At 40.3% G+C, this 26,804-nt stretch overlaps 1 protein-coding gene across 1 annotated transcript in view; it reads right to left on the bottom strand.

Moving 5' to 3' along the window:
• The window catches only part of adamts3 (ADAM metallopeptidase with thrombospondin type 1 motif, 3), a 209,088-nt gene that overhangs the window by 136,050 nt on the left and 46,234 nt on the right, over positions 1-26,804 (bottom strand). Inside the window, exon 4 of the mRNA XM_084055325.1 lies at positions 20,215-20,371. Within this exon, the coding sequence (XP_083911451.1) occupies positions 20,215-20,371 (157 nt within the window). The remainder of the gene's footprint in view (positions 1-20,214; positions 20,372-26,804) is intronic.

Here is a 26,804-nt window from a genome sequence, read left to right as displayed (position 1 = left end):
TACTCTTTTATACACCACTAGACCATACCCGGTGAAGGGCGCATACGAAAGTCGTTGCAAACGTGGGGTTAATGCACGTCCTGTCGCGCGGTTTCTCCCCCGCGCGCGTCCCGTCGTGCCCCCCCCCGGTCGCGGCAAGAGCCATATGAAATCCGTTTAATTTTTTTCCCAAATTCTGTTTTTTCCATTTCAATATTTCTGAATTCTGTATTTTGCTTTTTATGCTCATTTTTACCATAAAAAAAGTGTCTGGTAAGTGGAAATGAATAAATGTTCAAGATATAACAGTCCATACATGTCTCTGAAAGAAATCTACACAATTCCAAATCTTTAATATTTGCAAATTATATGCACACATAGAACAGTATATAAGTACATTAAATAGCACCAATATAGGCTTGCTATTTTAATATAGCAAAATATAAATATAAAAACGGATATATAAATACTATGTTGTTATAGTTCTATATATATATATATATATATATATATATATATATATACACATTTGCTATATAAAATAGCAAAATAGGCTTGCTATTTTCTGTTGCCCTGCAGCAGGCTTGAGTATATTTTTTGATGGCATTTTACACCGCTAACAACATTAATCAGAGTTTATTTTTTAATTCACGTGTGTTAAATGTGTTACCCATACAATCAGGTCTGCTCACGTGACGTTTCAACTGCGCGGACGCTAATGGCCCTTGTTGTGTTATACGCAAAAATGTTCCCAAAATAATTCGGTAGGCTTGCTATTTTCTGTTGCCCTGCAGCAGGCTTGAGTATATTTTTTGATGGCATTTTACACCACTAACAACATTAATCAGAGTTTATTTTTAATTCACGTGTGTTAAATGTGTTACCCATACAATCAGGTCTGCTCACGTCACGTTTCAACTGCGCGGACGCTAATGGCCCTTGTTGTGTTATACGCAAAAATGTTCCCAAAATAATTCGGTCTGAGCGCAAAATGGCGTCGCCCATGTATTATTATGTCTATCGTCTTTGTAAGACTATTTCTACGTGGATTTTACTGTTTATAAAGTAGGATGTGACCATGCAAAATGGTGGTGGCCCGTGGATTTGTAAAAATTCGCGATAAAAAAAAATATTGTACCGCGAATATTTTTTATTTTCCATGCAGCCGACCAAACCTTAAACATCCGTGCGGTTTAGAATCTACCATTAGTTGTGGGATACGATGTATACAAAAGGGTAAACAGCGGAGCCTTGGCGGACGTTCGCCCGATCCTGGAAGAGAACGACATAGAACCGTTCTTTATGGAGCTAATGTGCATCTGTGTGGGGAAACAAATCTGGAGTGTTTACACAGTAGAGAGTGGGCGGGGTCTATGGTGTAGCGTCGGCGTCGGTGTTGCCATGTCCGCCGATTGTAAGCGCTTTAGGGCCAATGTTGGTGTTATAGGGTTCGTTTGGTTTGGCCTCGTTTTCATAGACCTCGCTGCTTGTTTCTCTCGCGAAACCTGGCAACGACGCATGCGCAGTTTGATCGGAGTCCCAAGACCCCATCCACCGTCAGGTTACTAGAATTATAGTAGGATACTCGGGTGGTGATTGAGTATGATGTAAGAATAAAAATTGCCTCTCTCAGAATATCCGGCTATTAATAGCGATGTTATGGCTCATTTGAGGTTCATTTTCTATGTTGAGTATTTGATGGGTTCATTCTTCCCACCCAGAGGCAGGCAGAGAGACACACAAACACACACACACACACACACACACACACACACACACACACACACACACACACACACACACACACACACACACACACACACACACACACACACACACACACACACACACACACACACACACACACACACACACACACCTAATTAAAACATTTAAACAAGGTACTTACTGAAAATTCTATGTTACCAACGCCAACTGAAGGCCAGATAATCTTAACGTTTTAATAACTGCAAATTGCTTTTTCCTATCAGCAAAATACTGTAGCCTCCTTTACACCCATAGCACTGCCGGCACTATTTTGTGATTGAAGATGCATAACAAGTTGTTAATGTTTTTTTATGAACTCCATGTCAAATTAAATTATGTTTGTATTAACCCTTTAAGACCTGGAACGTATCTGTGTCACTTTAGGTTTCTTTGGCTATTTTTGAAAAATCTTGAAAAAAAAATCTATTAAAAAAAAAAAAAAACTGTTAGGATTTAGAAAACATTTTAAAGAATCGCCGCAGGTCTTCATGGGTTAATGGCTTTATCATTCAGCGTGCAGTTACAAGGCAATTAAATGACCGCCATGAAGCCATTAGCATTCTTCAGAGACATGGCGTTATCACCACAGCTCTAGCTGCAGAGGGAAAGTGGTGCTCCACACACCACATAATATCTCAGCGCTGGTGAAAGATGTACTCAGATTTTTTTTACTTAACTCTTTAAGACCGGGAACGCATCTGTGTGTCATTTTTAGATTTCGTTGGGATTTATTTTTATTTTTTTTTGGCGGACATTTGTAACTCAAATCTTTGCCTCTGGGGGTTCCTGGGACTAAATATTTTCCAAATGTTTGCTTTAAAAATATATATAATCCAAGATTTTGCCACGAATTTTCACAGGTTTTTCAAAAATAGCAGATCTGCAAGCTCATAGCGCGGCACTCGGTGCCGCGCTATGAGCTTGTAGGTCTGCTATTTTTGAATAGCCAAAGAAATCTAAAAATGACACACAGATTCCCGGTCTTAATGGGTTAATTAAAAGTAGCAAAGCCGCAATATAAAAATACTGTTAAACAAGTAAAAGTCCTGTATTTAAAATTGTACTGGCATCAAAGTATACTTTTAAAAAAATGTAAAAGTACTCTGAAGATAGTAGATCTACAAGCTCTTATAGATCAGCTGTTTAGAAGTATAGAAGTGTGAAATAGGGCTTAATTGGTATACTGAATGTAAACTGGACATACTCAAGTAAAGTCAAAGTACAGTACCACATTACTTTCTTTTACTTAAGTACAGCCCTTGAGTAAATGTAGTTAGTTACTTTCCACCACATTATTTCATCACACTTCCCGCAACAGTCAAGGCTGTGATTAACCCCACACGGTCCTTTCTCTTCTCTCTGTCGGTGTTGAGCAATGAGCTCCGTGAACAACTCTTACATAACGAGGAGCAAAATATAATTGGTTGCTGTCGGGCAGAAACCTCTTATCTCCATGTTTTTACGTTTCGTGTTTTTTCGTAAATGGGCGCACAGTATCAGCACCCTGACTCTGTTTGACCAGAATGGAACAGAGCCTTCATTAGTATCATTGGTAACACCTGTGAAGGAATATTTCTTTCCAACATGGCTGCTGTGCATAGAGCCTATTGGAACACAGGTTCTTTTTTCCCCCCCATTTCCTGAAAAGTAAGGGTTTTGGACATACAAGGTTTCTGCCCCATAGCGACGATATATTATTCATCGTTTTAATAACAGTGATATCAGAGCACACTCCCAAAGCGCTTTTCTGTGGGTGGTTAATGCATTATTAATGTAACAAGTTGTCTTTTCTAAAGTGTTCACTTTACAGACTACACTGTACAACGGATTTAGTTTGTATTCTTTTAACTGCAATAGCCTGGGGTGTGTAGCTGCAGTGTTCAATAAAAAAAAAAGTGTTTTACATGTACTACTGACAACTTTATTAAAGGATTTATTTATTATCTGCTGAAGTGATTTTTACCTGTGGTATTGCCAACTTTTTATTATTCTTTTTACCAGCTTGTGTGAAGCACAAGCTGGTCGTTACTGACTGAGTGACTGAATCAGTCAGCGCAACACGTTCACCCGAACGTCCTCTCAGGCTATGGCATCACAACTGCCGATGCTACATAAAGAGGGAAATGTGCGTCAGTTGGTTAAATAATCGAAACATGTTTTTTAGTAGTTGTAAGTTATTTTAGATTGTTTGTACCTGTAAGTAGTAACGAGTGCATGAATAAATCCACTACTGAGCTTTAGATGTGAAAGGCAATGGTAATGTTTAGTAAGATACATGAGTCTTTTAGCTTGCCACAAGCTATTATAATATGACTGTCATTGCTTGTTTTCTAATTGTTTTATAACATACAGAATTATCATTATTATAATCTTGTTGACATATTGTATTGCTGTTAGCACAGTCTTGTGGAACAAGCCGTAGCAACAGTTTGCGGTTTGTACCTGCATGAGTGAGTAACAAATTAAACCCTCTTGAATCTTGTTCACTAAATAGTGTCTAAAAAGACCGTATTAACTGTTGCTCAAAGACAAAAGGCTGGTGTCCATAGAATTAAGTAGAATGACTCTAAAAACTCTATGGCAGGGGTTCCCAAACTTTTTCAGCTCAAGACCCCAAAAAAAGAGTTTCAAAAATAGTGAACATACGTTTGATGAACTTTATAGGTCTCAAGTGTTTAACAGTGTATATTTGTTCTGCTAGCTGTGTACAAGAAAATGGTATTGCCTGCATCTAGACATAATACCACACTAGAATACAGACAGTAAAGTCAGCCCAGGCTAACTGAAATCCATGAGCACAGCACAGCTCAGTTTCAAACACACAGCTGTTGGTGGTCCGGGGGGGCTTGTTTGAGGCACCTCAACAGTGGCTGCTGTTGAGGGGAGTAGAGTGTTTTTTACCTCTCAGATTACGCACGGCTAAAACAGTCCTGCTGGCATATTCTCTAATCCCAGATCATATGGGCATGTCTTGATGTCACTACTGTACTTTATATCATTATCAGTGGTGGAAGAAGTACTCATATGTTTTACTTACTGTATAGGTAAAAGTAGCAGTACCATAATATAAAGAAATACTCTTGTTACAATTAACAGTCCTGTATTCATGCTTGACCTGAGTAAAAGTATAAAAGTCTTGGCATCAAAACATACGTACAGCACCAAAGTAAAAGTACCAAAAAGTTTAAATGAGCTGATCTACAAGCTCACAACGGGCATGTAGATTGGCTTTTTTTTTTAATAGCCAGTATGAAATAGGGTTTAAGAGGTTCATGCATGTTTTGCAATAATAATTGAAACCTTCAAAGCAAATAGCAACTAAAGCTGACAAATAATTATTGTAGCGTCGTAAAATTTGTATCACAAAAAGGAAATACTAAAGTAAAGTAAGTGTACCTCAAAATTGTACTTGAGTAAAGATACTTAGTTACTTTCCACCACTGATTATCATCCAATAGCATTCATGAACAATACCAACAAGTATCAAGTTATACACATGCAGGTTTCCTACTCAGACAGAAAGAAGGGTCTTTGTAAACACAACCAGCTTCACCGTGGACATCTAAAGGATTTCAGATGTCACTGTCAGCTTCTATATAAATGAGTCCAACAGCATTGAACCTGTGCTAAGAGCAGACAGCTGATTTAAGTAAGGACCCAAGAGTCCACAAATCAATTGTTAGAGCCCTGTCTATTGCTGCTGTGGGGCAGAAACCTTGTATCTCCACACTAGATTAATGCCCTACATTGTCATATTACAGTGTCGCACACAAGTAGCCGATCTACAAACTCACAATGCTATTAAAGTGAAAGTGAAAGTGGTTGGTTAAATGTGTCTGTGGGTTTTATAATATTAAAGCAATGAAAGGTATCATCAAGAGCTTTGTGAATAAATAATAACTACATCGGAACACAGGTTTTTTTTCTTTTCTCCGGTTTCTGAAAAGTACGTTTTGGCAGTGGTGGAAAAAGTACCGGCATTTTTTACTTAAGTAAAAGTATCAATACCACAATGTAGAAGTACTCTGTTGCAAGTAAAAGGCCTGTGTTCAAAATGTTACTTGAGTAAAAGTACAAAAGTATTGGCATCAAAATATACTTAAAGTACCAAAAGTAAAAGTACAAAAATGTTTGAAAATAGCCGATCTACAAGCTCACAATGCGTTGCGATGCGACGCGTTGTGAGCTTGTAGATCTGCTATTTCCAAATAGCCTAGGTATAAAGTAGGGCTAAAGTGGTTAATGTGTGTTTTATAATGTAATAATTTATATATACAAAGTAACTAGCAACTAAAGTTTTCAAATAATTGTAGTGGAGTAGAAGTAAAAGTATCGAAAATGGGAAATACTCCAGTAGAGTAAAAAAATCCTCAAAAGTGTACTTAAGTGCAGTATTGAGTAAATGTACTTAGTTACTTTACACCACTGAGTTTTGGACATACAGGACTAGGTGTCCACCTGACAGCGATGCTACGTTGAATTGGTAGCTGATACCTAATTGGGATTCAGAGCTCATGCAGGTTGAGGACTCCTAACAGCCTTCCCTCTGCCCTTTTTCTCTCTCTGTTTCCTGCCTCAGAGACATGTTTGTTTCACTGCTTTGTATCTGGTCTGCACACACACACAACATTGTTATTTACTGACTTCAGGCAACATGCAGTATCGCCACACACATACTGATGATATCACACCTGCCATAGCTGTGTGTTCGTTAGTATTATTCATTGCAGCGTTGCCCCTCCCCCGAAATTCAAGTCAAGTACTTTTTATTTGACGTGCCAAATCCAAACAGAAGTTAACCTCATAACATTTTAAGTTATCTAACTTGACACATCACAGGTATTGATTAACCCATTAGACCCGAGGCCGATTCAAAAAATTGTTTACATTTTTTTTTTTAAATAAACATTTCAAAAATATAAAAAAACAAACATATCTCAAAATAAGTTGTTCCAGAGATCCCCAGAAGATTTGAGTTACAAATGTTTGCTTTAAAAATATATATATTCAAAGATTTGCACAAAACTTTCACGATTTTTCAAAAATAGCAGATATACAAGCTCAAAGCGCGGCACCGAGTGCCACGCTATGAGCTTGTAGATCTGCTATTTTTGAATAGCCAAAAAAAATCGTAAAATGACACACAGCTGCGTTCCCGGTCTAAATGGATTAAATGGTTGTACGGTTGACAAGTGTCAGTTCAGTCTATCGTCAGGCTTATACTGTGTATGTGGTTCAGTATGTTTGTGCCACGTAAACTCCAAAACATTACAGCAACCAAATATAAAAAATGTGAGGCAAACTTGTGCTATTGACTCCCCCACTCCCAATAGCGGCCCATTAACGTCCATCAATGTTTTCTGTAAGTAAGGATGCAAGGATGATTAATAACCTTTTTCATTTCTAACAATTTCGGCGGCCCTCCAAATGCGAAACAAAAAGACCCTGAAAATCCATTACGGGTTCATGTAATTTCTAACCCTGGACAGACCCCAATTCTATTCATCTCTATGCTACACTCCATTATCCTCTGAGACAAAGCGGAAGAGGGGGCAGAGAGGTACACGGACCAATCATACTGTGGGAACAATAGACCAATCATATTGTGGGAACAATAGCTGAATGACGGCCCTGACAAATGGGGGAGTAGGCAGGAATTAATTACAGCAGCTCAATGGCTGACTTTACAACATGTTGTGGAGCATTTCAGAGTGGTAAACTACCTCCCCTCTATACCCAGTGGTGGAAAATCACTGAGTACATTTACTCGAGTACGGTACTTAACTCTCTTTTACTTGTATGTTACAAGTTATAACTGACTGCTTTTATATTATGGTATTGCTAGCACTGTCAGCACTCCACTGGTGGTGTGCTCCAGCTCATCTCAAGCTGTTTGCACGGCTCATCAATATCCTGCCATGCCTCCTCACCGTCTGAATTATTTACTATTCACTATTACTTACAAACTGAAGCCCCTGAATTCATATCCGTAAAGTCTAGTTCAGGCCAGATTTGCAAGGAGACGAAACCGCTTTAAGCCCATATTACGTGCGGAAATATCCTATCATTGTAGATCGCCGATTTGCACGCGACACCGTGAGGGCCGGAGCCTAACTTAAGCACTAGAATGGAGGGTCTCCAAGGACCCCTTAGCTGAGAGAGATGAAGCAGGGACCCCCACTACATATTGTATAAAATTGTGTTGCAGATTACTTTTTCATAGATTTCATAGATAGCTTCATAGACTTGCATTGTGTAGCATTGTGTTGGTTTCATGTTAAAGTGTATTTTCAGACAGTCAACCACTTAAATCCTCAACACAGAAACCTTGTATTTGGCCTGCCCTTTTTTCCCCTCTAAACCAAACCTCTTTGCCGAGAATAGCTGATCTACAAGCACTCAATGCCTCGCAGCGCGAGGCATTGAGTGCTTGTAGATCGGCTATTTTTAGCTAATGCTCGCCTCAGAATAGGGATGCTAGGGTTCAAGAGGTTAATGTAAAAAATATCCTACCACACAAAGACTTTGCGGCCCCCCTGTAATAACTCTGAGGACCCCCTAGGGGTCCCGGACCCCCTGTTGAGGACCCCTACATTAGAAGTTCACATTGAACCCGTCTCCAGACACGTGCCGTCACACTAATATATCTAAAATAATAATAAGCAGAGTTATAACATCCAGCTGTCCTAGTAGTAAGTTCCCAGAGCAACACTAATTACATAAATAATTACAGAGGCAGGCAGCTTGGCAGCAAACTTTATCTGGCTAACAACTTAACCCGGCTTAATATTCAATTTACTCTCTTTGTTATCCAACACAATGAGCACAGCAAAATCCTGTTCATTCAAATGTGTTAATCCGTTCCGAGATAAATTAACAGTCCAGATTTTACTGTGTGGTCTTTGACATCCATTCTGGCTAAGATTGCACACTGAAAAACACAATTCACTATCTTTTTTCCCCCTTTCTTTCTTTTTTCTCCTGTGAATGTTATTCATCCTTGCCAGCCCAAATTCCTCCTCGTTGTGGCTGGCCTCCATTCTGCTTAGCACATCTGTGTGACAATATATAAATCAAGCCCCCCCCCCTCTCTCCTTTTTTTGTCACTCTCTCTCTCTCTCGCTCTCCCCTTTCTGGCCTAATCTGGCACATCAGCGTGTTTTTCCCAAAGCCCCACCAGAACACTTTTCCCCAAAAAAAGTCACCAATGTCGCCGTCCGACAGTTTGCAATCATTTGTGCAGAGTACAAGGGCTGGGCAATTAACCGAAAATATAATTGATTGGTAATCAATGGCGGCGAGCAAAAATGGCAAAACTAGCTCATCTACAAACTCATCTACTCTACAAGCTTGTGAGCTAGTAGATGTGCTATTTTCTACTTGTATTATAGTCGTTCATTAATCATAATCGAGGCAAAAGTTTGACATAATGGTGATTGAGTTGAAGTTATTTTGCCCAGCCTGAGAAAGGACTATTCAACGAATAGCACAAAATATGGTGTGTGGCTCAGGGTTTACATAGTTTACTGTAACGTAAGAATTACTACAGTGGAGCTTTGTGTATAGGCTAATTTATTTGAATATACCCGTGAATTGTTTTACCGTTTGCTAGCTAATTGTGAAATCCCCCCAAAAAACACTTTGAAGTGCGCTCCAACAAAGGGCTAGCATTCTGACGGCCATCACACACTTCTTGTGCTTTTGTTGGGGAGGGTATTTTTCCCCCTTAAAGTACACTTGGAGGCCCCTGCCGTGTTACAAAGCCACAAACTGCATTATTACCTCCTTATAGACGTGACTCAGGGAAAATGAAGGCCAATAAGGAAGTTGAAGGAGGTTCCGCGTCGACAAGCCGTATGCTGCGTCGACAAGCATTTTGAATGTCAAGTTTGTCAACGTTATGAATGAGGCGTTAAGCTGCAAACTATTCGGTAAAGCCTGGTGCAAGAGTGAAAAACCATACATCGTCTCCGTCGGGTGGAAACCTCACATGTTCAAAAACAGCAAAAGTAGCAGATCTACAAGGTCAAAACCGCACCGCATTTCGAGCTTGCGGATCTGCTACTTTTGATGCTTTGGTGTGACGCTGTGGTATGATCAAGTAGGGCGTTCATTTACAAGAAATGACAAGTCATATTATACCAGGTGCTTCTCTCTGTGAGTGTGTGTGTGTGTGTGTGTGTGTGTGTGTGTGTGTGTGTGTGTGTGTGTGTGTGTGTGTGTGTGTGTGTGTGTGTGTGTGTGTGTGTGTGTCTGTGTGTCTGTGTCTGTGTTAGCATTCATTTGTTGTTAGCACTTACTAGCACTCTGGTCTGTAGCAAGCAAACATGGCTCAACTACTGCTATCTTTGTCAACCAAAACGGTCGCGGAGGTTCGACTGTTGCCCAAAGCCCAATTAAATGAGCTTCTGAGCTTACACACCTGGAGCAAATGAATTAACGAGCGACCCATTCTCCCCATTGGCTTAAAGGACAGCCAATGATGAAAACGTTTCGAGAAAGTGTTGACTAGTCAATCTCTTAGACCCGGCGCTCTTCAAGCACCTGGTAAAAACACAAGTCAGAATACAGGGGTACGATAGGACGTTTCTGCCCCGACATCAACGATGTCCAAACGTGCTACGGTGGTGGGTCTGTCTGTTTCGGTTACATGGCGGCTTTCCGACATGTCGCCTTTCCGACGTTAACGAACCCTATACCTAACCCTCACCCTAACCCTAACCGCACGCGGAAGCCACTAGTCGGAGTGGCGAGATGTCGGCATGGAAGACGGTTACCGTCTGTTTCACACAGAAGGCACCAGATCAGAATGGATCTCTGTTAAAGCAGGGGGTTTATGGAGGCATGAGGCGTGTGGTTTGTGTGCACGTGAGAAGGGGGGGGGGGGGGGGACAGGCGTGGTATCCGGGGACATTGTGACACGGGCCACGCTGTGATTCTCATTTCCACACTGTCACACACTCAATTGGCATTGGTGTGATTTTATTTAGTTTCCCCCTCCCTGTGCGCATGTCTTCATCTTCTGTGGGCTCATGTGTGAAGTGACAGGATACACCCCCATGAGACAGAGAGAACAGACAGACGTTTTTGAAGCAAAGCTTCACTTAACCCACTCCATCCGGGAACGCATCCTGTGTCATTTTTAAGATTTCTTTGGGTCTATTAAAAAATAGCAGATCTACAAGCTCGTATCGCGGCATATGAGTGGCGCTATGAGCTTGTAGATCTGCTATTTGTGAATAGCCAAATAAATCTTAAAATGATGCTTTCCCGTATGGAATGGGTTAAGAACAAGACAATACTTTATCACTAGCAACGTCTGCTGCTCTTCTTAACAATGAAGTACTTTTAAACTTAAGTACCATCCATTGACCCCCCCCCCACACACACACACACAGAGACAGCAGCATACTATACTATGTTAATCCGGATGGAAGTGCAGCCATTTGACTCAACAAATATTATTTAGACTGTAACATGATTTAAGGTGATCTTTAACACTCCCATGACACATTTCAAATATCTCTGTCTGATAACAGTGCTCTGTACATTGTACAACATATTTATTATTTACTTTTTAACACAGTAATCATGTCAAGCATTCCAAATCTGACTTAATTGGTATGTTAAGAGTATTACATTTCCGTATTGTGACATATTTCATAGTGAAACAGGTGCACTCCCCCTTCCAGTTAACCCATTAAGAACACATGCGTGCCATTTTAGATGTCTTTTGCTATTCAAAAATAGCAGATCTACAAGCTCATAGATCTATCTATGAGCTATGATCTTGTAGATCTGGTATTTTCGAAAAATCGTGAAAATTCACGATTTTTCAAATCTCAAATCTTTGATTCTGGGGGGTCCCTGGAACAAAATATTTTGGGATGGGGGTCCTCGGTGAAATACATATAATCTTGACATGAAAAAAGTCTGAGAACCACCAGATATAGCGACAGAAGTTTTTTCAAAAAACAGTTTTAGAAGACATTTGTAGAATATGTATTCATAGATTTGCACGAATCATCTCGATTTTTCTAAGAAAAAAGCAGATCTACAAGCTCACAATCTCTATGAGCTTGTATATCTGCTATCTTTTTAATAGCCCAAAGAAATATTAAAATGACACAGATGCGTTCCCGGTCTTAGAGGGTTAAGGGGGATTTTTTTCATTTTCACTGTCGCAAAAACAATGCAATGCTCTGCTCTATATGTAAAGTGTCTGGAGACACTTGACTTGATGCGATTTGGCACTTCAACACAATTGAATTGAATTGCATGTCTCAGCCAATCACAGCAAAGTGACCGGGTTGAAGGAAGTAATCAAGATTGGACCCTTGATGTAAGAAATAAGCAAAAAAATATGTATTTATTCATTTATTTTTATATACTGTATAGATATTATGAATTATGTCCCCAACATGACCGTGGAAAACATGTTTTTCATTTCAGCTAGTCTTTAAGCAACATCCAGGACTTGTATATCTTCAAGTTGAGGAACACATTTTTTCTACATTTTCATAGTACAGAATAGAAAAGTCTGCAGGAAAGCACACTCCACAAGTGTGGAGGCACAGTGTCCCAGGCTTGTTCTTGTTCTTGTGCCTATACTTTGTAGTCAACAGTCTAGTCCCTAGACTCTAGTGGGAATTATACTGTATGTCTGCGTGTAGCCATGGTGGATTCATGGAGAGTGTCTCTCATCCATCAAGCAGACAATGGAAAAAAAGAGCTGCCAGACTGAGATGGCAATTTGGGGTTTGTGCTATCGGCAAAGGAACGCGCCCGCTTCTTTGTCATTCATAGCACATTTTCCATGTGTATTGTGTATGACGGCCAGCCATTTTTATCCATGCTCCAACTCATGGTTACTGATGCATCTCTATCAGTGGTGGAAAAATAAGTACTCAATTTGTTTACTTAAGTAAAAGTATCAATACTGCAATGTAGTGTGCCCAAGCAATATAGCCAGTTGAATGTTGGTCATGTACAATAGAAAAGTATCATTGTAATTTGCTTGATGATATTTAAGTATACTAGTTATGATGACTGAAAGATAAATTACAAGTCAAATGTTAGATTTACATTAAAGTCAATTTACAATAAAACCTTATCATTTAATTTACTCGATGGCCTTTCTATGCACTATTCCTGCCTGATGAAATGTGCTGAATCACACAGCAAACTCCTTCCAGGTGTTAATGTTTTTTTTTAAGGTGGTAACTGGAGGCGTAAACAAATCAGTGCTTTCATTTAAGAGCATGGCAATTATTTTAAACACACTGGAAGAGGCTGAGAGAGAATAAATACAGTAAATAACAGAGTGAATTTTGTGGTATCTGGTAACTAGCAGCTCAGCGGTTCAGCCAACAGTGAAGTGGCAAACTTTAAGAAGTTGGAGCTCTACACAAAAATATGGTCTGGAGGGAAAGAACTTTTTTCTTCTTTTTTTTCTTTACCTCAACCACGTCTGATCAAAAAGGCCATTTAACCCATTAAGACCTGAGGCCGATTCTACAAATGTCTTCTAAATCCCAACAGTATTCTGAAAAAAACCTATGTTTCTACAGTATATGAGTGGTGCTCAAACCTTTTCATGCCAAGGACCCCCAAAATGATATGTAGTTGGCCGTGGACCCCCATCTCAAAATATGTTGTTCCAGGGACCCCCAGAAGCAAAGATTTGAGTTACAAAATGTTCGCTTTAAAAAAATATATATTCAGGTTTGCACACATTTTCACTATTTTTCAAAAATAGCAGATCTACAAGCTCATAGCGCGGCACTCGGTGCCGCGCTATGAGCTTGTATATCTGCTATTTTTGAATAGCCCAAAGTGTAAAATCATGCTTTTTAGCTCAAATCAAAAAGTGACACAGATGCGTTCCCGGTCTTAAAGGGTTAAGATCCAAATATTTTCAATGAGAGAAAATGTTCGTCTAGTTGAGCTCTGCAAAGAAACAGTTATGTGTGATTATTAGCACTTTTTTTGCCTGCGTAATCCTGGTGAATCCCACTTGTTTTCTCAGGAGTCTCAATATCACAGAAACGTGTTTAATCGGAAAACAGAGAAAGTTCACGTTTGTTTAAGATAGCACAGGGTACCGTCGCCCCTTTCTACAAACTGCGTCGCAAAGCCCAGAAATTAAATGAAAAGTGATTGATTGTTTGTCTCACATAAACAGTGGGATAAGCGTTTTTTTTAGGCGTGAGGACCCGGAACGGACGCGATTCCCACAGAGAGGGAGGAGAGGTACTGTAACCTTATGACTGGCTGTGTAGAGACACATTTCTGTACCGTATAGACCTAAAGGAACAACAGGCTGGGTTTAACCCATTGATACCTGGAACGCATCTGTGTCACTTTAGATGTCTTTGGCTATTCAAAAATAGCAGATCTACAAGCTCATAGCGCGGCACCGAGTGCCGCGCTACGAGCTTGTAGATCTGATATTTTTGAAAAATCGTGAAAAACATTTTTTTTTTTTTTTTTTTCAAAAAACTGTTAGGATTTAGAAAATTCTTAGAAGCGGCCTCAGGTCTTAAAGGGTTAATATGGCACTGGGGGTGGGACGATATATCAATATCGCGATACTTCCTCCCGCGATAAATAATCGATATACTGACAAAAAATATCGATATAAAAAAACAAAATAAATTAAAAAAACTTTTTTTTGTATTTGTGTGATGATGATTTTTGAACTGTTTGGTGCTATTTTAAGTGTTTATGAATTGAATACAAGGACTATCGTGATAGATCGTTGGTGAAATTTCATGCGATATCGCAATATATCGACACACACACACACACACACACACACACACACACTCTTATTTGGGCCACCAGACGACCAGTGCGAAGCCCTATTGCAACGCAAGGGATCATTATTATTATTTATTTCACTTTATTTATTTACAAATGCATGGCGGATTATCCAAGCAATGTGTATGAAGCAAAACGCTGGCGTTTTGAGCCTCACAGTGGATAAAGTGAAGGAGAAAAGGTGCCTTGCGCTGCGTCGCGGATTAGCTGAGACGATGGCATCGCTTATGCGTGAAATATGTACTGTACTGTAACTGCTGATCCAACAAAACATTGCTAAAGTATATTAGAGCAGTGGTGCTCAAAGTGGGGTCCCGGGGACCCCCATGGGGTCCCTTGAGGGTCGTTTAAACCATGTTGAGGGTAACGTTTTAACCACGTTAACCATATTTTATACTTTGGCTATTCAAAAACAGCAGAGGAAGGGGGTACGCAGACAAACACATATTATGTTGGGGGTCCTTGACATGAAAACGTTTGAGAACCACTGTTGTAGAGTTCAAGGGGATTGTAATCAGTGGTGGAAAAAGTACTCAAATGTTTTACTCAAGTAAAAGTATCAATACCGCAATGTAGAAATACTCTGTTACAAGTACATGTCCGGAATTCAACGTTTACTTGAGTAAAAGTACAAAAGTATTGGTATCAAAATGTACTTAAAGTACCAAAAGTAAGTACTAAAATGTTTGAAAATAGCAGTGAGCTTGTAGATCTGCTATTTTCAAATTGCCTATAGGTATAAAATAGGGCTAAAGTGGTTAATGTATGTTTTATAATGTAATAATTTATATCTGCAAAGTAACTAGTAACTAAAATGTTCAAATCATTGTACTGGAGTAAAAGTACAATATTTGCCTCTGAGGTGTAGTGGAGTAGAAGTGAAAGTATAGACCATTGGAAATACTCCAGTAAAGTAAAAGTACCTCAAAATTGTACTTGAGTAAATGTACTTGTAAATGTTACTTTACACCACTGATTGTAATAGAAGAGAGCGCCAACACTTTCTCTTACAGTGTAAAAGGAGTGTAAAACCCTACTCTTTCAAAACAGCCCTAAAGATACACCTTCAGGAGGCTGCAATTGGAAAATGGCCCCTGTCTAAGTCCTAACCTAACCTACCCCCCTACCCCCCCCCCCCCCTCTCTCCTTCTCCTTTTGTACATATTTCTCACTCTTCATACCAGTAACCTGTAAACTGATTGTATGACATTCTATAGTAGTTGTGTATATCTGTCTGTCTCTTATATGTCATCATGATTTGTGTGCATGGGGAACTCATTTGAAACAAGCTCTGTGCTTTTATGAGTCTTCCAGTTTAGTAGACCTTGTATTGTGAATTTGTACTTCCATGTACTGTTGTTCTCATGTCTTACTAAATAAAGTACATCAATCAATCAAACACCCCCCCCCCCCCCCCCCCCACACACACACACACACACACACACACACACACACACACACACACACACACACACACACACACACACACACACACACACACACACACACACACACACACACACACACACACACACACACACACACACACACACACACACACACACACACACACACACCCACTCCTCTCTCTTCCTGAGAAGGCCATTCACACAGTTTGTTGACTTACCTATAACCTCCTCACAGGAAGAGCAGCCAAGGCAACACTGACACAAGCAACCAAGTGCACAACGCCATGCTCAATATAACCAACACACACGTGTGTGTGCACATCAATGTGTGCATGTATCAGTGTGGCCATGTTAACCCAGGGTTAGGGTTAGGGTTAAGACCTGAAGCCGATTCTACAAATGTCTTCTAAATCCCAACAGTTTTCTGAAAAAGCTATGTTTCTATATCAGTGGTTCTCAAACTTTTTCATGTCAAGGACCCCCAAAATGACATGTGTTTGGCCGCGGACCCTCATCAAAAAATATGTTGTTCCAGGGACCCCCCAGAAGCAAAGATTTGAGTTACAACTGTTCGCTTTAAAATATATATAATCAAAAATGTGCACATATTTTCACGATATTTCAAAAATAGCAGATCTACAAGCTCGTAGCGCGGCACCGAGTGCCGCGCTACGAGCTTGTAGATCTGCTATTTTTGAATAGCCCAAAGTGTAAAATAATGCTTTTCAGCTCAAATAAAAAAATGACACAGATGCGTTCCAGGTCTCAACGGGTTCAATAAGAGAGTGTAGGATGGAGAACAATCCATTATATCAATTATGAGTACTAGACCATACCCGTCGGGGGATATGAGCACCCAAAGTGCGTCATGGTCCGCTTGTTTCACGGATGTGGCAACACTGGCGCTTGTTGCACGCACATGATTTGGCAACTCGGTGAGCCAGCGCAACACAGAAACGCTGATAAACAGCTGACATTTGGGGGAAAGTGGTCAATGGATGTGTGCAAAATGCAGGTCAATTGCTCGGGGCACCGAGGAGAACCGCGGGCAGAAGAGATTGAGGATGATGATTATTAGTCAAGACTTGATTTGTTATTAAAAGATTCAAAATGGTTTAGCAGCAGACTGGAGCCCTGCTTGGTTGAGGATCAGTGTGGTTTGATCTGTTTGAGGTGCTCTTTAGCCCCGGCGTACTGGAAGTGTTCAAAGTTGAAAAAGAAAGAAAAGCCTTTTAAAAAAAGCCTTTATTTACAATAGCATTCCTGTGATGGTATCGAAAACCGTTTTTCCCATCGCAACACATTGTGAGCTTGTAGATGGGGCTATTCTTGCTACTTTTGTACGACACTGCCACGCGATGAAGTATAAACGTATTTAACCCATTAAGACCTGAAGCCTATTCTACAAATGTCTTCTAAATCCCAAGAGTTTTCTGAAAAACCTATGTTTCTATATCAGTGGTTCTCAAACTTTTTCATGTCAAGGACCCCCAAAATGATATGTATTTGGCCGCCGACCCTCATCTCAAAATAGTTTGTTCCAGGGACCCCCCAGAAGCAAAGATTTGAGATAAAAATGTTTGCTTTAAAATAATACACATTTTCACGATTTTTCAAAAATAGCAGATCTACAAGCTCGTAGCGCGGCACTCGGTGCCGCGCTACGAGCTTGTAGATCTGCTATTTTTGAATAGCCAAAGTGTAAAATAATGCTTTTTTAGCTCAAATCTAAAAATTTGAAGCGTTCCAGGTCTTGATGGGTTAAAAAAAAGAATTAATTCATGAACAAAAGGTGGGTTCGGATGGATTTGCATAAACGCCCCCAAAATGCGTTGCCGCCGGTGATGGTACTACTAAGCGTTGTCCAAACCTCACACACACACACAATAACCTGCATCTTCCCCAGGTCTAAAACCATGTTGTTCCTGGGCTATAGTTATCAAGCAGAGTTCCTCACAACTACAGGGATTGATTGACGTCCCCGCTTGTTTCCTTTTGTCGCCCCCCCTCTGGCGTTCTATTGATCAAATCAAAGGCCGTGCCGTTCCCTGTCTTTGCCAGTGAACTGTCCATTAATAGGCCCCTCAGGCAGCTTGTTGTCTGGACTCACAGGAGCGTGGCATTTCAACATGTCTTATAGTGCGAGTGCGAGTATCTGTGAAATCATTAACCCGTCAAGACCGAACGCATCTGTGTGTCATTTTTTTAGATTTCTTTGGCTATTCCAAAATAGCAGATATACAAGCTCCGAGTGCCGCGCTACGAGCTTGTAGATCTGCATTTTGTTTTTTAAAGAGTGAAAATGTGTGCAAATCTTTGAATTTTTTATTTTTTTTGTTAAAGCGAAGAGAAAAAAAACGATCTGTGCTTCTGTGGGGGTCCATGGAACAGCATATTTTGAGATGGGGGGTCCGTGGCCAAATACATTTTGGGTGGTCCTTGAAATGAAAACAAGTTTGAGAACCACTGATATAACAGCGACATTTCTTTTTTTCAAAAAACTGTTAGGATTTAGAAGACATTTGTAGAATCCCCCCAGAAGCAAAGATTTGAGTTACAAACGTTCACTTTAAAAATATATATATATATTCAAAGATTTGCACACATTTGAACGTTTTTTTTCTTTTCTTCAAAAAATAGCAGATCCACAAGCTCGTAGCGCGGCACTCGGTGCCGCGCTATGAGCTTGTGGATCTGCTATTTTTTGAATAGCCCCAAAGAAATCTTAAAAATGACACAAACGGACGCGTTTCCCCGGTCTTAAAGGGTTAATGACGGAGCGACCTCCACCACATGCTGACCTTCACACGGTACAACAATGCCTCTTCACCTGGAGCACGCTATCAGTGGAACAGGAGCAGTCACTCACTATAACCTCTCAAGGCTGAATACAAAGCAAATATACACCTGGCATCTCTTTCCATTAGGGCTAGTGTCGTCCCCCCACGTAGTTGTTGAATAATTGATTTTTCTTCATAAATGTTTCATCATCGAGGTTTAGCATCATTTGGAAGAGAATGTCGTGCAGAATGTCAAATGACAGAATGTCATGTTCTGCTAGTCAAAGGTTACAGACACGTTATCGTTATTCAGTACAAACACATTATGTAGAGTATGTTCATGTCATGTTATGTTATGTTATAACATAATGCACATGCGTCCACTATTAGCAGTGGTGGAAAGTAACTAAGTAAAAGTACTTAAGTACAATTTTGAGGTATTTGTACTTTACTTGAGTATTTCCAATTTTCAGTACTTTTACTTCTACTCCACTACATCTCAGAGGCAAATATTGTACTTTTACTTCACTACAATTATTTGAAAACTTTAGTTACTAGTTACATTTTAGATTTTGATTATTATTACAAAACCACTCATATACAGTATACAGTATACAATACAGAAAATAGCAGATCTACAAACTTGTAGATCTGCTATTTTCAAAGGATTTTAATACATTTTACACATTTGAAAACGTGTGAAATTGGACATTCTGCATAATGATTACTTTTACTTTTGGTACTTTAAGTACAGTACATTTTGATACCAATACATTTGTACTTATATACCCAAGTAAATTTTGAATACCTTACTTTTACTTGTAACAAGAGTATTTTTTACATTGCAGTATTGGTACTTTTACTTCAGTAAAGAATTTGAGTACTTTTTCCACCACTGTCCACTAGACATGTCCACCAGGTGAGCAATGCAGCAATAGACACATTTTAAATTGTCACCTCTACCACTACAATTACTGTACAGCTAATGTAAAGCCATGCCATAGGCACAGCAAAAAAAAAAAACATCCCCGTCCCCCAGCAAACACCAGGTGAGCCAAAAAAAAAATCGTCATTGAACATGACCCACTTTTTATAAATGAAATCAGGTGATCTATAGGGACCACCACCAGACCTTCCAGAAAGTTCCAGGCTGTTCCCTGCAGCTATTTCCCCGCAACGTTTCTAACAAACAGAAGAAGAAGAAGAAGAAGAAGAAGAAGAAGAAGAAGAAGAAGAAGAAGAAGAAGAAGAAGAAGAAGAAGAAGAAGAAGAAGAAGAAGAAGAAGAAGAAGAAGAAGAAGAAGAAGAAGAAGAAGAAGAAGAAGAAGAAGAAGAAGAAGAAGAAGAAGAAGAAGAAGAAGAAGAAGAAGAAGAAGAAGAAGAAGAAGAAGAAGACGACGACGACGACACTGGTTCTGGATGGTTGGGGTGGGAGCTGGCTCGTGGGTGCAGCCTACCTTGTGGCTGGTAGTCCTGGGAGATGTCGGAGGGGGTCTTCAGCAGGGCGGACCTCCGGTAAACCACGTGGACCCTGCCGTGGTCCTCCTGCTCCTGGGTTCCTCTCTCCAGAGGCTCGATGAAGTACTCGTCAGAGTCCGTCCGGATCATCCCGGCCTGGGCACAGACACACAGAGAGAGAGAGAGGAGCTGGGTGAGTTATTATGGCAGTGGTCCTCAAACATGTTTATGTCCAGGACCCCCATATTAATATGTATTTGACCGCAGACCCCCCATCTCAAAATATGTTGTTCCAGGGACCCCCCAGACGCAAAGATTTGAGTTAAAAATGTTCGCTTTAAAAGAATATAAATATATTAATTTGCACACAATTTCTCGATTTTTCTAAAATAGCAGATCTACTAGCTCATAGCGTGGCACTCGGTGCCGCGCTATGAGCTTGTAGATCTGCTATTTTTCAATAGCCAAAGTGTAAAATAATGCCTTTTAGCTCAAATCAAAAAATGATTTGACTGGGGACCCCCTCAAGGACCCCTGGCCATCTGACACAGCAATTATTTCCCAGAGAGTTCATTTAACATTTAACGAGGAGCAGAATAATGAAATTATGTTTTATACTCATTACGCATGGTGAAATGTTGTTACATTTACTTTTAATGTTGTTACTCGACTCTAGTAAGTTATACTTTATGCAAATAACCCCCCCCCCCCCCCCCCCCACACACACACACACACACTATTTCAGTTACATTACATCTCAGACAACCATGGACAGACCAGACAACACCCACTATTTGGAAATGTCTAATCAAATGCTAATCAAAATTATAATGAAGCCAAACATGCCTCTTTTAATTTATCTAATCTATTTATTCTAATCTAAACGATCCACTCAATTGGGCTCTACAGACTTCAGACATCACTCCTCAATGCACTTAGCTGGAGCACAAGCAGACCGATAAACAAGGTCTAGACGGAAGCTGAGCTCGATGGAACTCGAGGCACACTTTAAAGCACAGCCTCCACGTTCTAATATTTAACTGTCAGGCATTAGCATGATTCTGTGAGCTGTGCTGGCAGATAGAAGGTTGAGCCCTGCGCGCGTGTGTGTGTGTGTGTGTGTGTGTGTGTGTGTGTGTGTGTGTGTGTGTGTGTGTGTGTGTGTGTGTGTGTGTGTGTGTGTGTGTGTGTGTGTGTGTGTGTGTGTGTGTGTGTGTGTGTGTGTGTGTGTGTGTGGCAGTGTCAGTGGGGTAAAGTAACTAAGTACATTTACTCAAGTACTGTGCTTAAGTACAATTTTGAGGTATGTTTTACTTTACTGGAGTATTTCCAATTTTCTGTATTTTTACTTCTACTCCACTACATCTCGGAGCCAAATATTGCACTTTTACTCCACTAAAATTATTTGAAAACTTTAGTTACTAGTTACGTTGTAGATTTTGATTATCATTACAAAACATGCATTAATCACTTCAGCCATATGCATACTTAGGGTATTTAGACTACAAGACAACGCATTGTGAGCTTGTAGATCTGCTATTTTCAAAGCATTTTTATAATTTAGAAACTTGTGAAATGGGACATTCTGCAAAATTAGTACTTTTACTTTCAAAACTTTCAAAACTTTCAAAGTATATTTTAATGCGAATACTTTTGTACTTTTACTCAAGTACATTTTGAATACCGGACTTTTATTTGTAACAGAGTATTTCTACATTGCGGTATTTATACTTTTACTTAAGTACTTCAAATGTGAGTACTTCTTCCAACACTGGTGTGTGTGTGTGTGTGTGTGTGTGTGTGTGTGTGTGTGTGTGTGTGTGTGTGTGTGTGTGGGTGGGTGGGTGCGTGCGTGCGTGCGTGCGTGCGTGCGTGCGTGCGTGCGTGCGTGCGTGCGTGCGTGCGTGCGTACACACACACATGTGCGTGCATGTACACAGAGCTGCCTCTCACAGAGCACTGGGGTGGAATGTGTTCAAAGCCAGAGTCCGTCCAGCGCAGTGGGGCCTGGATACCTAGCCATGGCCTCACTGATATCCTGTGTGCACTGGAGGGAGGAGGAGGAGGAGGGAGTGTGAGCACATATGGTGTTCTGCAGCCAAGCCACACACACACACAACTCATTCCCAACTCCCACAGCCCCAGAAAAACATTGTTTGCAACAGATTTTCATCATCATCATCATCATGGTTGAATTCAACGGATTTCAATTCAATTCTACAGCAATGGTTCTCAAACGCTTACATTTGAAGGTCTCCCCTTAACTCTGACAGTATACACATGTGGATGCTGTCAGAGTTACATACTTGTATACTGTCAGAGTTACATACTTGTATACTGTCAGAGTTACATACTTGCATACTTGTATACTGTCAGAGTTACATACTTGCATACTTGTATACTGTCAGTTACATACTTGCATACTTGTATACTGTCAGAGTTACATACTTGCATACTTGTATACTGTCAGAGTTACATACTTGTATACTGTCAGAGTTACATACTTGCATACTTGTATACTGTCAGAGTTACATACTTGCATACTTGTATACTGTCAGAGTTACATACTTGTATACTGTCAGAGTTACATACTTGTATACTTGTATACTGTCAGAGTTACATACTTGCATACTTGTATACTGTCAGAGTTACATACTTGTATACTGTCAGAGTTACATACTTGCATACTTGTATACTGTCAGAGTTACATACTTGTATACTGTCAGAGTTACATACTTGTATACTTGTATACTGTCAGAGTACATACTTGCATACTTGTATACTGTCAGAGTACATACTTGTATACTGTCAGAGTTACATACTTGTATAGGGACCTAAACGACCCTTAACAGGTCTGTAACTCTGAGAGTTAAATCAACACAGAGGATTTTACACTGTAGATTGGGGTCCCTGAGATCAAAATGGCATAACATGGGGTCTGTGCTGTGGTCTAATGCGTATAAAACTGAGGGTTCTTTCATGGGGGTCCCTGTCATATCTTTTCAAAAGGACTATCTTTCCATGGACTAATTATGTATCAATTTGGGGGTCCTTGACATGAAAAAGTTTGAGAAGCGCCGATCTAAATGAATGAAATGGGCTTAGACGCCGGACAAAAACAGTGGCACTAACAAACCTACAGTACACCCTCTGAAAACCAATCCTGATATACAGTACCATCCCATATTGCATTAGTTCTGTGAAGCTGTTATTTTTTTAAATGACTTATCAATCGCTTCCGCCCATGTTTTATCCAATTCACTGAATTTAGATATCCGCAAATGTATCAGATCTCTGATGGTCCGGCTACGCGAGACACACGCACTATACTGACCACAGGCTATACAGTATGTACATCTGGCAGCTGGCACCATGGAGAGAGAGGCATGAACATGTACACATTCAGTAGCCAATATAACTTAGATGAAAGCGGTTAAAACAAGATTAGACAAGCTTCCTGCTGTAGTTCAACCAGACCCGGATTCATGCCACTGTGCTGATGAACTTTGATTAATCACATTATTGGCTGGCCCATGGATCTGGCAAAAATAAACAGTTAACTTTTGCCAGCCAGCTACGAGGTAAAATGTATGGCAAGAATTGAATCAAAATGAATCTCTGAATCAAAATTAATCTCTCCCTCTCCCCCCCCCCGTTTCTCTCTCTCTCTATATATATATATAGAGAGAGAGAGAGAAAGTGCCAGGTTCAGCAGATGTGGTGCTCCAGCTCAGCAATCCATCTCCCATGGTCTAGCACCTTGATTGACAAACGCCCTCGTTGCTCGGCTGATACTAACAATAAGCCACGCCAACCTACTTAGATACGTCTCACTGCATCTCAGCAGCAAATACAATTACAGCTTCGGTCCTCCAAAAAGCATTGGCTGGCCCTAATGCACTCAGCCCACATTTCCAATTTCACAACTTAAGCTTCTTTGCTGGAAAACCATCTCTATCCCATCTTTGTTTGCACTCGTCTCCCACCTGCAGTGCAAGAAGCTTCCGTATATCCATCCCATGCTGACTGTATGTCAGTATGGGGCTCTCTCTCTCTCTCTCTCTCTCTCTCTCTCTCTCTCTCTCTCTCTGGCAACCTGGCAAGAATTATTATTTGTGGTAATACTCCTCCATAGTGTTTGAGTTATACACTCTGGCTTTTGGGGAGCCCTATTCTTCAGGGGTGGGGGTGGAAGGGTACTTTATACATGCATGTAACATACATGAATGTGTCTGCCTACATGTAAAAATATATATCAATACATTCATACATTCATAAAGGGGATATTCAGGCTGGAACAACAAAGAAATTGTTCACTTTTGCTGTTTTTTAATTGTGCTCTGCTGAGAAACGATAAAAGCGCCAACTCACAGTAGACAGGCTGTGGTTTGCATTGCTTTGTTACATAAACAGTCTAGACTTAGGTTGCATGCATCCCATAACAATTATGAACATGCCCATAAACACCAGAAGATGTTCACTTCAAAATGTCTCAACAGGCTTTCTGGAGAGCACAGATTGCCCACACTAGACTCATCCATTCGCAAACTTTCTATTCCCTCGCCCAAGCCCAAACAAAAAACTTGTCTCTCTCTCTCTCAGAAAATGTATTATATGAATTTCAAATGCATCAATGTCCATGCATTTTCATAAACATCACCAATCACGGGGTAGATATAGCCTAGGTTCAAATGCATGCATTAAGGCAACAGTGGAAAGCTTTTTATATAGCTCTCTACTGCCCCTAGCGGACACTAGTGGCTTTATCTCGGGTCATGCGCGCCACGCAGGAGGCACAAAGTGAAAAGGGTCAGAAGAACCGCTGGCTGACCACTGTAGCTTCCCCGTAGGACTGGGCAAACATAGAGATGATATTAGATCGATGTCGTGATGAGAGCCTAGAATATTGCATGGTACTTACGTCACACCTGTGGGGAATGCAGGCAAGCAACACCCCCTACTTTCCATCCCCCTCACTCTTGCCTGACCTTTTGTTCCTGCTGGTATAATCACTTAGGATGCATCCATCCATGAATTTATATGAAAACCTATTGGCAAAGTTAGAATAATTAACCTGTGTCATTTTTAGATTCGAGCTAAAAAGCATTATTTTACACTTTGGGCTATTCAAAAATAGCAGATATACAAGCTCATAGCGCGGCACCGAGTGCCGCGCTACGAGCTTGTAGATCTGCTATTTTTGAAAAATCGTGAAAATGTGTGCAAATCTTTGAATATATATATTTTTAAAGAGAACATTTTTAACTCAAACCTTTGCTTCTGGCGGTCCCTGGAACAAAATATTTTGATGGGGGTCCGCGGCCAAATACACATAATTGTGGGGGTCCTTGACATGAAAAAGATTGAACACCACTGATATAGAAACATACGTTTTTCAGAAAACTGTTGAGATTTAGGAGACATGTAGAATCGGCTTCAGGTCTCAATGGGTTAAAGGCCATCCAGACAATCAATCACAACTATTTGACCAAGGCACCAGGCCAGGGAAGTTAAACAGCACATGCGTGCAATGCGTAATGCTTCTGTCACTCATTGCTGACAGGCTATTTTAATTGGCTATTATCGTCACAATATTATATTATCATCATCATATATATTCATACCGTATATATCATTGAGGTATTTGGTCAAAAATATTGCGATATTTGATTCTGTCCATTTCACCCAGTCCTATAGGAGCCTGAGCTCCTTCATCACCCCTCCCTGTACATTATGACAGCCTGGCGAGGTGATGCCCCTGATTTGTGAATAACTCTGAGCTCATCTGTCTTTGCCGTCTTGATCTGCGCCGCGTCTCGTGGACTTTTAATTCCGCCAAAGATCGGCGTGCCAACAGCGAGCACCGAACCGTGGAAGTCTGCACGTGAAGTACATGTTAAACAACACCTGAAGTGAATTTGACACTGATTAGAAAGCCTTGCAGGAGCTATTGGTCTGTCTGACACGGCATTAACAATTATTTTGACTTCTGGCACGTGCAGTTAGGCGCAAACTTAATTGTCTATTATGTTGCCACAGCGCAATAAATAAGCCCCGTCTTGAACAAGTTCAGCGGTTAGGGTCTCATTAAGATAGTAGTGATTTGAAATTTAAGCTCCTGCCCTGAGTCACTAATTAAGAAATTGGGTATTGGCCTTTTAAGAGGCATATAGGTTCCAATGGGTTCTGTTCTGCACACAGGATCACAGATTTATAATTGCATAAATATAATGGATATTATGACACATGATTATTGACACAAAAATATCTACAAGCTCAAAATCAAGCTGTGAGTTTGTGGGTCAGCTATTTTTCCAAAAGAAAACAAGCAAAATCGATTATTATGTATATAATTGATTAAATCAATTAGTTCAATTAACTGTTACACTGTTGCACCCCTAACCACTGGAGCATCCTGCAATTAGGGAAAAAGAGAGAGTGGATCAATACACACTGCTTGTCTGCTTCTCTTACATGTTCAGGTCAAGCTAGGTTGTGCCTTAAAAGGACTGTTCCCTGAGTGCTGGTATTCTCTTACTGAGATTTATTGTAAAGTTACTTTTCCCGACCATGCACCTGGTAAGAAAGT

The sequence above is a fragment of the Gymnoscopelus microlampas genome (assembly GCF_963454915.1).
Source record: "Gymnoscopelus microlampas genome assembly, chromosome: 4".
NCBI lineage: Eukaryota > Metazoa > Chordata > Actinopteri > Myctophiformes > Myctophidae > Gymnoscopelus > Gymnoscopelus microlampas.
Note: the sequence above shows the minus strand (reverse complement) of the source record. Positions and strands in the feature narration are given on the sequence as shown.